The sequence below is a fragment of the Populus euphratica genome, unplaced genomic scaffold (assembly GCF_000495115.2).
Source record: "Populus euphratica unplaced genomic scaffold, PopEup_1.0 scaffold314.1, whole genome shotgun sequence".
Classification (NCBI taxonomy): Eukaryota; Viridiplantae; Streptophyta; class Magnoliopsida; order Malpighiales; family Salicaceae; genus Populus; species Populus euphratica.
In genome coordinates this window covers 146,803-159,828 of record NW_011500200.1, presented here as the reverse complement: position 1 = coordinate 159,828, position 13,026 = coordinate 146,803, and the positions used below count along the sequence as shown (strand labels likewise).

The 13,026-nt window shown below is 32.5% G+C and overlaps 1 protein-coding gene and 1 long non-coding RNA gene across 2 annotated transcripts; both read left to right on the top strand.

Annotated features, from left to right (window-relative positions):
* Positions 1-1,526: 1,526 nt before the first annotated feature.
* Positions 1,527-12,316, top strand: LOC105111872 (NADPH-dependent 1-acyldihydroxyacetone phosphate reductase-like). The gene is made up of 3 exons (XM_011007342.1): positions 1,527-2,133; positions 10,950-11,109; positions 11,783-12,316. Exons 1-3 carry the CDS (start codon positions 1,782-1,784, stop codon positions 12,117-12,119), a joined length of 849 nt encoding a protein of 282 aa, XP_011005644.1. The 5' UTR covers positions 1,527-1,781; the 3' UTR covers positions 12,120-12,316.
* LOC105111871 (uncharacterized) lies at positions 3,255-3,498 on the top strand. Its single transcript, XR_839672.1, has 2 exons — positions 3,255-3,338; positions 3,432-3,498. It is a non-coding gene; the product is annotated as an uncharacterized LOC105111871 (long non-coding RNA).
* Positions 12,317-13,026: the final 710 nt, after the last annotated feature.

Genomic DNA, 13,026 nt, shown 5'->3' with positions numbered 1-13,026 from the left:
TTTTTAAACTAAAAGGATAAAAAAAAAGTTTGACAAAATTTTAAGATAAAAAATTATTCATAGGGATTCTCACCTAAGTATATTTTTATCAATCTGACTAAGAATTGATAGTAAAAAGATAGATAAAAAATATAACATTATATTCAAGTTGATTTCTTTTTTGTTTTTTATTGTTTTATTAAGAGTATTATGATATTTTAATATAAATAAAATAATATTATATTTAAAAAAATCTAATGACACGTGCATTGTAAATACTAACACGTAAAAAGTATCCATGCATTTCAATTAATGTATATGATGTTTTTATAAAATGATGTATATTAATGATGGATAAATGGTTTATCATCAGTATTTCAATTAATGTATATGATGTTTTTATATGGTAATACATGCTATTTTATTATATATTATTATATTTTTTTTTATAAAATGATGTATATCAATGATGGATAAATGGTTTATCATCAGCTATTTTTCTCTCTCTCTCCCTTTTAATTGCATATTGGTCTTCTTTTTTCTTAACATTTCTACTTCTACCTTCTTTGTTTTAGTTTCTAATTTTATTATTGAGTTTTTGTAAATGTTTTTTTTTCAAATTATTCTATATATATATATATATATATATTATTTTTAAATTTAGTTCTTGTCTTTTTTATTTCTTGTGTTTTTTCTTTACTTTTTTATAAAATTTTATTGGTCTTCAATTCTGTTATTCAATCCAAATTTATAGTATGTTATTATTTTCAATTTGATCTTCATTCTTTTATTTTTTTTATGGAGTTATTTTTCTTATCAATTTAACCCTCTAATTAAAATTTTATATCTCTTTTCTTTTATTTTTTTATTTTATTCTTGGCTATTTTGTAAAATTTTTATTTCTTTTAAATTTAATCCTTGAATTCTAATTTGTCATATATTATTTTTTCAGTTTGACCCTTATTATTTTAATTTTTAATTTTTTTGACATTTTTATAAAAAAATTATTGACTTTCAATATATTTTTCAATCTAAGTTAATTGTATGTTAGTGTTTTCAATTTGATTCTTTCTCTTTTTTTCTAGTTTTATGTTTTTTTTTTTTATAATTTATCCCCTATTGAAAAAAATTAGTTTCCCTCTATTTTATTTTTACTTTTATTTTTTTAATTACAAAAAAATTAGTTTCCCTCTATTTTATTTTCACTTTTATTTTTTTAATTATTATTTTTTAAAATAATTTTGTGTTGTTATTTTTTTTTTCAGAATTATATTTTTTATTTTTTTCAAAAAAAATATGGGCTTGTAGTACGGCCTAGAATAATAATAATGTTTGATATTATGATTCAATTATAGTTTTGAGATTTATTGAATTTTTTAATTTTAAATTAATTTTTTATATTTTTAGATTATTTTGATATATTAATATAAAAATAAATTTTCTAAATAATTTTTTTAAAAATATTTTTAAATAAAAATTTTTTAAATAAATTTTTTTAAAAAAATACAAAGACAGACGGAACGATCTCTCGTGACACAGAACAGAAGTACCTACTTCTCGATTATTGCAGGTGCCGTATCAACTGTCAGAAAGGACACACTGACTCACTTCGAAAAAATTGATAATATATGTAAAAATAAAAGCCGCTTAAAAATGGCAGCCTTATTTACTTCACATTCTGCAAACAACGAAGACACACCTGTACTTCTCATTCACTTCCTATAAATGCCCTCAAAATCTGTCCTTTTCAATCTAAGTTTTTGAACTGCCAAAGCCTGCTACCTATCAGAAAAACCACCCAAATGAGTAGTAATTCAATGGAATCTTATGGCCAACAAGTGGTTCTAATCACTGGTTGCAGTCAGGGAGGTATAGGCCATGCCTTGGCTCGTGAATTTGCTAACAACAACTGCCTTGTTGTGGCCACAGCCAGGTCTTTGATTTCCATGAGAGACTTTGATCAAGATAAGAGATTTTATCTCCAAGAATTGGATGTTTTGTCAGATGAAAGTGTGCAGCATGTTGTGTCAGACGTTGTTGAAAGATATGGTAGAGTGGATATTTTGGTTAACAATGCTGGAATTCAATGTGTTGGCCCTCTTGCTGAGGTCCCTTTATCTGCTATGCAAAACACTTTCAATACCAATGTCTATGGTAATCTTCTTCTTCTCATCAAGTTCTCCTCTTGTTTGTTTCATTAATCTGTGTTTCTTTTGATGTTTTCTTTTTATGCCTTTTTGCCCTTTTCACCGTTTTGTTCTTTTTTGAATTGATGCGTGCATCTTGATTTCGTTTACTGTTTTCGTCACCCCCTTTGTCTAAATTGCTGGGTTTCTGTCTTGGTTTGTTTATACGCCATTTTGTAAATGGGACTTTGGATTTCTTGTTAGGTTCCAGACTGTGCAAAGATGAGTATTTTCCCCTCTCTCGCTAATTCTTATGGTGCAGATTGATAGGAGTCATGATAGCTTGGATGGTTTTGAATATTTGGTTTGTGATTTGTACATGAACAGCATAATTAGATTGAATTTCAACTTGAATATGTGAGATCTGGAATTGGTGGTTGATTTTGCTCTTATCCCCTAGGTGCTGAGTAAATATCCAGATCTTTTTCTGCTCATTCCTTCTGTTTTTGGGAGCCAAAAATCCAATCAATCAGAATCTGATAACCTTAAAAACTATGGAATTGGTAACTGCTATTCTGTTCTCTTAAAGTAGTCTAAAAATGGCCGATGGGGGATTTTCAATTATGAAGATCAGTATCAGCCACTGATTTATATATATACATTGATATCAAATTGAAAAAAAAAAAAAAAAAAACAGGAAGTAGAAAAAGTGAACAGAGTACAAGCTAAATGGAAAAGAAAGCAAACTAAAAATTTAGTCAAAGTCAAGCACCAAGATCACTTAACCTATTCAACTGATTTCTTGTTAGGTTGGCCTAATGGGTCTTGAAATTCTATATTGTTGTTCATATTGGTGATTCTTCTATGTTTCCCCTAATAATTCTGAAATATTCAGCTAATGACTGGAAATTTCTTCCTCCATCTAAGAACATTTGTCCTAACCACATTTTGAAGGATTTCAATAGCAGATTTTCTGTACAACTTGCTTTTGTTTCTTTGGAGTTTCGGCTATTGCTTGAAATGTAACTGGTTTTCAATTTCCTAGGTTCTCATTTTTTTTCCTTGTAATATGAGGTACACGATGCGCTAATGATTATATTTACTTCTATAATTCTCGCAAATCAAACAATGTCAGAGTACAATTTACTCTTTTAAATTGCATCCTAGGACACTTTTTGTTTGGATCTTGTTATTGATTCTGATGCTAAATCCTGTTCGTGTGTGAGTGAGCAAATGTGGTTTCTGGTGCCTTGGTTTTTTTGTCTAACCGTGATAGTCTTGGACTCAAGTAAAGTATGCATTTAGACCATGGCGGTGTTGCCTCACATGATTTAACTTATAAACTATGGGACTGCAGTAGTCAGAAATAACAAAAGAAAGACAACAAGCACAAGAACACAAAATCATGTCAAAAAGGGTCTCCACACACAAATTCTAATTTGAATTTTTAGTGCTATATATTTCTCTTTAAGTATTCTATCTCTCTAAAAGGTTTACAACTCCTAAATAAACCCAAAAATCTACCTAAATAGGGTTGGAAACTAAAAAGTCCTAATTAAAAAGGAAAAATAATGAAAGTCCTAAATAAACTAAGAAATCTAAAATTAAAGGAAAAAAAAGGGGCTGAACAACATGTTTTAGATCTAATTTTTAGGTGTTTCGAGCCTCGAGTGGTTACAGCCAACCGACCCTCCTGTGAGGCTGGGTCTTTAGACCTTTGTGTGAGGCTGGGCATTTGGACCCTCCTGGTCAAATTTGAGCATGTTCTTGAGTTGAAAGTTATAGGTCATTTTTACTAGACCGATCATTTTGCACAACCCAAGTCTCTTATCAGGCTTAGTCCTATTTCATCAATTCTTAAATATCTTTGCAAGGCTATCCACGTAATCCAATCATGGCAGATCCGGAACTGAATGATTAGAATATCTTGTGTCAATTTCCTCAGGTTGAAAAGAACTTGTTCTCGAGTTCTAATCATTCTTCCAACAACATTGTCATTGTTATCAACCATTAAAAGCAACATTGGCACCCTTGCGCTCCATTGACAAAGGGTGTGCTGGCACTATACAATTAGTCAACTTAGATAAAGTAAACCAAGAATCAATCTTCATACCACTCCTAATCTTTACAAAACTATTATTAGTTGTCAACAACATGTTCCACGTTGTACCCTTTCTCAAATCATTTTGATTCTCGACGCTATCCCTTTTCTATTCCATAAATTGGGATAAAAACAATATATTTTCACCCTTGCTCTAAATAACTACCATTTCTCTCTCGTGTGCCAATGCTATATGCTTCCTTTTTGTATTAAGGGTATGAATGTTATGTTGTCTATAATGTATGACATTCATGTTATATTGTCATGGTCCGTCTAATGATAAATGACGTGCATCCATAGATATTGCGTCATGCAGAACACTATCAAAATATCTTTTGGATATGGAAAACAAAACAAGATAGTGTTTGTTCACACTCGATTCAGTCTGTATAGTTTGTAGGGCTTGAGGTGTTTTTCTATCTTGAGTCACAACTCTCTATTATCTCAACTGACACTACATTCCCAAAAATAGTATTGTTTATGTAAGGCTACACACCTTACAAATTAAATGAAATTAAATGGAAGAGGCTAGTGCATATTCAATCCTCAAATGCACCACGATTAGGAGCAGGCAAGCTCTGTTGGATGACTAAGGTATCATTGCCATCATCTTGCGAAACCTCCTCATTGTCATCTGAATCATCATAGATCACTTGCCTCCCCATCACCTCATCAGGTTGTTCTACTAACAAATTCTTACCCAAATGACTCTCTAAGCTAAATTTGAGCGCGATTCAATAATTGAATAAAAAGTTATATGTTTTTTTGTTAGGTTGATTACTTTGCACAACTCATGTCTTTTCTTGGGCTTAGCTCTATTATATTAGTTCATAAATATTCATGCAAGGCTATCTACTTAGCCTAGTTATGACTGATTTGTAATTGATTGATCATAACCACTTGCATCACTTATCTACTTATATATTGCAATAAAATAACAAATTAGCGGGATTTTGTTGCTGCTGCTGGTAACTGTTTTTCCTAATTTTGACCATTTAATTGTTTGTTTGAACATCTGGAGCTGCTTATCCCTCTTCATGATGCATGATACTTAGGCCTAATAATCATGGCGCTCTTTGGACATTGACACACAAACAGTCCCTCTGATATCTATTTTGCATATGGACATGAATTTTGAGTGATCAGGAACAACCTTGGCACATACACTCCCCATTCCCTTTTTCGTCTATGAACATTTCCAGGGAGAACAATTATGATGCTCAAGCCAAATATCTTGATGCAGCATAACCCCCAATCCACACAGATTCACTATCGTAATGCCAATGTCTGTGATTCATTAAAGCAAGCATGTTCTTAGCAGTAATTCTTTATTGCATTTTAATAAACATGACTCACAGCTATGAATGATGTAAATTTAGGATGCACAGGCACCTATTTCTTTTACACTGAACTGCAATGTTTGTTGTTTTCTGTAGTCAACCATTTTGATTATACATTAAAACTAAAACTTTCCTTGTAGTCTTACCATTAGGTTTGAACTTGGGTACACTTATCCCAAAGCAACACCTAAGATATTGTGGAAACTTATGAGGTTATGCTATCTCGTGAGTTAAGTCAGATTCTTCAGTAAAAGGTCTTTGCAGGAAAGTAATTCATCATAAGATTAATTGAAGTGTAATATGTGATTTGATGCTGGTAGTAAATTTTCTGGGTAGAATTATGGAGCCTAAAGTCAAATTCTGGGGATATCTCATTATTCTTGACATCCATGAAACATATGGATATCCTTTTGTTCTTCATTGTATGAGGGGCTGCCTTGAGCAGTAATATATTGTGTAGGTCTATGCTATCTACTTGAGTCTTGAACGTGGTTCAAATTGGTCTTATAACTATTTTATCTCTGTGGTACAACTTATTTTTTGCATTTGTAGAGGTTAGTGTGAAGCGAGCTATTCTATAACTGCACCTTTTGGCACATTCAGTTGGATTTGCAAACATCCTACAATTTCATTTCATTTAATACTGGAGTTACCATAAGAGCATAACAGCATCACAGTCATTTAAACCTTATTCTCCACCTTTTGGTGTTGTAAAGGAGTTTATCTACCACCTTCTTTCCTCACAAAGCGCTAGAGTTCAAATGATTTTGTACTTTTGTTTTCTATTAAGCCGGCAAAGAATTTTCTTTTTTGCAACTACACAAGGAGGAGCCTTCAGTACCTAGTAAAAGTGTTAGTTAATAAACTTCTAAAATGGCTCATAGTAAAATATCGGAAGGCAATCTATCAATATGGAAATTTCTTGGGATGATTGTATGTCAATCAAATATAAAGAAGAGTATTTTATTCTTTTATTTTTTAATGAAGAATACACACACATGTATACAGTACTTTGATCCTACAATTAAGCTATTCTGCCTATAATATTGCTCCTATAATTAGGAAAGAAATAGTATTATTCTTATAATCAATCTATCCTACCGTATACATTAATATTAATAAAGGTAAGACAAGAAGCATCACTGGAGGAAAAAACCTTGCAGAAAAGGAAATCTACAGAACATGAAAGAATTATAAAGAATCCTGTAAAGGAGGAAAGAATCATAATATTTCAACATTTCCCCTCAAGTTGGTGTATAGATATCACACGTGCCCAACTTATCTAGGAACTTTGAGAACACTTGCTTTGAAACTGCCTTGGTTAGGATATCGACTAATTGATTATCAGTATGAATTTTTGGTAACTCCATGATTTTCTCGTCCAACTTTTCTTTGATGCAGAATCTATCTACCTCCACATGCTTGGTACGATCATGTTGAACTGGATTATGAGCAATGTCACATGCTGCTTTATTGTCATAATATAATTGAATTAGTTGCTTAAGAGGATAGCTCAGATCGCTTAAGAGGAGTCTTAGCCATAATGCTTCACAAATTCCGAGAGACATATCTCTGAATTCTGCTTTTACACTAGAACATACTACTACATTTTGTTTTTTTGCTTCTGCATGTAACAAGATTGCCACCTACAAAGGTAAAATACATAAAGTAGATCGTTTGTCATCTATTGATCCAGCCTAGTCAGCATCAGTATATGTATTTATATTTTGACAATCTGTATTCTTTATGAATAATATTCTTTTTCCAAGAGCAGCCTTTAAACACCTCAAATTTCACATAACTGCATTCATATGTTGCTCTTCAGGATTATGCATAAATTGACTGATAATACTCAATGCATATTCAAGATCTAGCCTTGTGTGCGCCAAGTATATCAATCTTCCTACAAGTCTTTGGTACCTGCTTTTATCAACTGTTATCTAATTAGGATCAACATATAATTTCAAACCTTCTTTCACTAGTGTATCAGCTGGTTGACATGATGACATACCAGTCTCTTATATAAATCTAAGATATATTTTCTTTCAGAAAGGAAGATACCCTTTCTAGATCTAAACACTTCAATTCCAAGAAAATATTTCAAGGGGACAAGATCCTTCATTTCGAATTCTTTGGACAAGGTATGCTGTAAATTCTTCCTCTCCTCAGGATCATTTCTTGTAACGACCATGTCATTTACATGCACAATTAATGTGGTGATCTTATCCTGGTTTCTCTTCAAGAATAATGTGTGATCTGAATTACTTTGGTGGTAGCCAAAGTCTATCATAGATTTTGTGAATCTTCCAAACCATGCTTTTGAAAACTGTTTCAATCCATATAATGATTTCTTTAATCTACACACCTTTTGGCTGTGTATTTCTGGGTGTATTTCTGGTATCATACATCCTAGTAGGAGATCTATGTAGACTTATTCAGACAACTCACCTTGTAGGAAGGTGTTCTTTGCATCAAACTGTTGTAATGGCCAATCCAAGTTCTTGGCTAGAAATAACAAGATTCAGACTATGTTGAGTTTTGCTACTGGTGCAAATGTCTCTATATAATCAATCTCATAGGTTTGAGTGTATTCTTTTTCCACCAGTCTTGCTTTAAAATGCTCATTTGTACCATTTTCTTTATACTTTACAGTAAAGATCCAGCAACACCCAACTGGCTTTTTTTCAGGTGGACAATCAACCAGCTCTCATGTCTTATTTTTTAACAATGATTTTATCTCTCCATTCATGGTTCCACCTTGGATAGGTTAAGGCTTCCTACACACTGTTAGGAATAGATATATTAGATAATTGATTTACAAATGACATATTTGATTCAATCAAATGATGGTACACAAAATGACTCATGGGGTATTTGACTCTACTTGAAAGTTCAAGTTCATATGTAGGTTTAGGAATACCTCTAGTTTGATGTTATGGTAGTGTTCTAACTAGCTCAGTTATAGAAGTAACCTCGGTAGATGATTGGTTTGGTATGCCACTTTCATCCCTTTTTTAGTGGATCAACTCAGTGTGTAAGTCATCTTGGAAGTCATCACTACTAGCTTCCACGATACCCATATATTGATTACCACTTTGTAAGTCATTATCATCATTAGTATCTCTATATAGATCTATAGTCATACTTGTATCCACCGTACTTTCATCTTGGTTATCAGGCAGAATATATGTAAACATATGGATTTCATAGTCTAGAGTCTGAAGTTCATCTTGATACTCCCCCTAAAGTTCAGATCTAGAAAAAATCAGATCTAGAAAAATACATTGAGTCTTCATGAAAAGCCACATCCAGTGTGAAACATTTTGTGAGTTGGGGGATGATAATAACGATACCCCTTCTGATGAGTAGCATACCCAATAAAAACACACCTTAATGCCCGAGGTTGCAACTTGTTGCATTGGTTCTTATGTAAATGGATGAATGTCACACATCCAAATACATCGGGAGGTAGTTTGGGGTGGCTGGAGACATAACACCTTCCGCGAGGGCCTATGATGGTGTTTTGAAAGCAATAATGCAAGAGAGAACCTGATTGATCAAATAAACTGCTAATATAGGTGCTTTGCCCCAATAGTTTTGAGGAGGTTTGATTAATGAAACTTGACTAGAATCAAATGTCATGTGGTTAGATGTTTCAGAATCAATTATCTATGCACTATTAGAAACACATGTAGAAACATTAAAAAACTTACCACTGTCATATGAGGTATTGTTATTCGAGGCCTTCCCAACAGTATCATCCTCTTCGTGTGTTTCAATAATTGCAACAGTGGAGGATGATGCCTTGGAATTCTTCTTTCATGAATTGTGGTTGTGATCCCGCCAGTTTGGATACCCTACAATTCAAAGCATTTGCTTTTGGTATGACCATTTTGATCACAATGACTGCATTTGTATGGAGATTTATCGACATCATTCTTCTGATAGTTGTACCTTGTTTTCTCCTGCTAATATTTGACAGATTGATTTTTTGCCACCATAGTGGAAGTTTCAAAGTTTTCAAATTCTTCATTCATCATTGTTTGTTGAATGGATTCATGGCGGATTAGTGCATAACATTCTTCTAGTTTAGGAATTGGTTCCTTCCTCAAAATTTCACCATGGAGTTGTTCGAAGTCATCATCTAATCCTACAAGAAAAATATGCAAACTCTGCCATTGGACTAGTTTTCTATAAGATTCAACATCTTTCTCACTCTCCATGATCACCTTATCACGATGATCTAATTCACTAAAGATTTCAGTTAATTCCCCATAATAAACAGAAAGTGTTCTGCCTTGTTGTTTGGCAGAGAAAACCTTTTTATTTAAGGCAAAAATTTGTAACTCATTTGTTCCATCATAGTTCCATCATAGAAAGTTTTAGAGAGAGATTTTCAAATATCATGAGTAGTGGATAAGTATAGATATCTCTTCATTATTTCTAGGGACATAGACATCAAGAGCCATCTCGACCTTTTGATGATATGTGTATCATCTTTCATATCCATCTTTCTATGTAGGTGTCTGCGTACCACGAATGAAAGAGAGTTTCTCTTTCTCAACAATATGCATTTCAATGATTTCAGATCGCATGTCATAGTTTGTCTCATAAAATAGAATCCTTGCATTAAAAAAGGACCCTTTAGATTGAATAATAATTTAATCATGTTTGTTATCAAAAACTTCAGAGGTTGGTTTGTTCATGGTGGCTTTTGATCAGAAAAAAAGAAGAAGAAGAAAAGAGAACGTTTTGGGCAGACTCAGAAACCATATTTCAATCAAATATCAAGAAGAGTATTTTATTCTCTTTTATTTTTTAGTGAAGATTACATGCACTTATATATAGTACTCTCATCCTACAATCAAGTTATTCTCAAGTTATTCTGCCTATAACATTACTTCTGTAACTAGGAAAGAAATAGTATTGTTTCTATAATCCATCTATCCTATCATATACATTAATATTAAAAAAAAGGTAAGACAAGGAGGATTACTGGAGGAAAGAATCCTGCAGAAAAGGAAATCTGCAGAACAGGAAAGAATCATAAAGAATCCTGGGGAGGAGAAAAGAATCATAATATTTCAACAGACTATTGGTGACAATGTGCTGCCTTGCATTCTTGTTATTCAGAAGCTCCAGTATTCTGTCTGGTATACTCTTTAACACTTGGTGCAGCATTCATAATTCATAAACAGACTTTCCTGAAAATACGGCAAAGACAAGTTTATTGTCATAAATCATGGATTAATCCGTGTCTTGCGTCTGAGTTATCTATGATGTCTTTGTATGAATTTCAAGCCTCTCCCTGCCTAACTGGTCCTGCTGCCACCTAGCATGCTATTGATGAACTACCAAGATATTGTTTTTCATGTTCTTTTTAACATCAAGCATATAATGTAGGGACAATGAGGCTGGTACAAGCTGTTGTTCCTCACATGGCATCTAGCAAGAAGGGAAAGATCGTAAATGTTGGAAGTGTTACTGTTATGGCTCCTGTTCCGTGGGCTGGAGTCTATACTGCAACCAAAGCGGCTCTTCATTCACTAACTGATACGTTGAGGTTTGTATCTTTTGAGATGCCCGTGTTACCTACCTTCTCCTATTAAATGTCTGGTTCATATCTGAATAAAATCAATAGCACCAAAGTGTTTCAAAGATTACTGACCACCCTTCCAGAACCTGAACCTACATGCACACTTAAGCACACAAGCATTTAGACACATATCTGATGAAAAGTGCAGGACTCTTTAGCTTCAGTCTTCTAATAATCTATTAATGTGCATGAGGAGAACTGGATAGCAGAGTTTCATAAATTACTATTGCAAGACAGTCTTTTGGTGCACTTAGTGTGATTATTCAGATGAATCAAATCTATAATCCATTTTCTTAAACTTCAGTTCAGCATAACTTCTGATTTATCAGCAATGTAAACGAATATTTATTTCTGCCACCTTCAGCTTATGATAAATGGACATTTTTAAAACTAGAATCTTAGTTCTTTTGTTATTTGATACTTAGTAATTATTTAAATAAATTAGATTATGATTCATATATGATCCAGAAATTAGATTATGATTCACATATGATCCAGAAATTAATCCAGAGCTATGTTTCTTCTAGTCGAATAAGAGGACAAGACATTGATGATTCTCAATATTTATACAACATGGGAAACTTCGCTATTTTTTATGCCGGAGACGCTAATAACAAGAAAGTGCCCATTTTAAATGCAGGCTGGAACTTAGGCCTTTAGGGATTGGTGTGATCAATGTTGTTCCTGGAGCTATTAAATCAAACATAGGAAATTCTGCCGTAGCCAGCTACAACCAGATGCCTGAGTGGAAGTTATACAGGCCATTTGAAGAAGCAATACGGGAGAGAGCGCATCTTTCTCAAGGACTTAAGGCCACTCCCACAGAAGAGTTTGCGAAGAAGACGGTTGCTGCTGTGCTAAGGGAAAACCCTCCGGCATGGTTCTCCATTGGCCAATTCTCCACTGTGATGTCAATCATGTACCATTTGCCACTTTCTGTTAAAGATTTTATCCTAAGGCGAAAATTTAATTGCTGAGTTCTGCATCATGTAAGTGAGTTGGTCAGCTTTACATGTCTACAAAGCCTTGTAATTGCACACGTCCCCGCATGGTTCTTGTAAGCATCTTCCTCGTCGTCCTTGCACAGCAGCTCAATACAGAAATAGACAAGTTGTGAGGTTATGTAACTGAAAAGGATGCTGCTAAATTTACTACCACCTTTGTTCTTCCCTCCTTTGAAATGACTAATGCAACCTCTTCATTTATTGTTACTTTGAATATTTAATATAATGTCTCTTCTGGTTTGGAATAAAATAATTATCAATAAAAGGTCGCGAAAAATGTATGTATATGTTTTTATGACTTGACTATGAGTGTACTTTTATAAATTATTAGCTATTAAAATATTTTTTTTTGTTGGAAGATAAAAGTATTTTTGGGCTTACATGAATGCCAAGCAAGATTACGTCTCCCAATAGATGATTTTAAAAGTTTATTTTAACATCCAACTCCTATATAAATTAATTTATTTTTACTTTTCATTTGTTCGTTTGGTAATAAGATTAAATTTATTTTTTATTAAAATTTGAATTTTTTTTAATTATTTTTTTTAATATTTTTTGAATTATTTTGATGAGCTAATATTAAAAATAAATTTAAAAAAATAAAAAAAATATTATTTTAATATATTTCTAAATAAAAAACACTTTAAAATATTCTACTATATTTTTAAATACTTGAATGAAACAAAGTTTCTTAATTATCAGCTTAACCCTTCGAAGATCATCCATCATTATTGTATATAAAAGCATGAATTCTTAATTATTTTTAATATACTATCTATTAAAACAATATTATCATTGTAATTCATCTCAATAGTAATATATAATCCTACCCCACCTTCTAAATAAAAAAAAATCATAACATGGTAAAATTCTTAAAGTA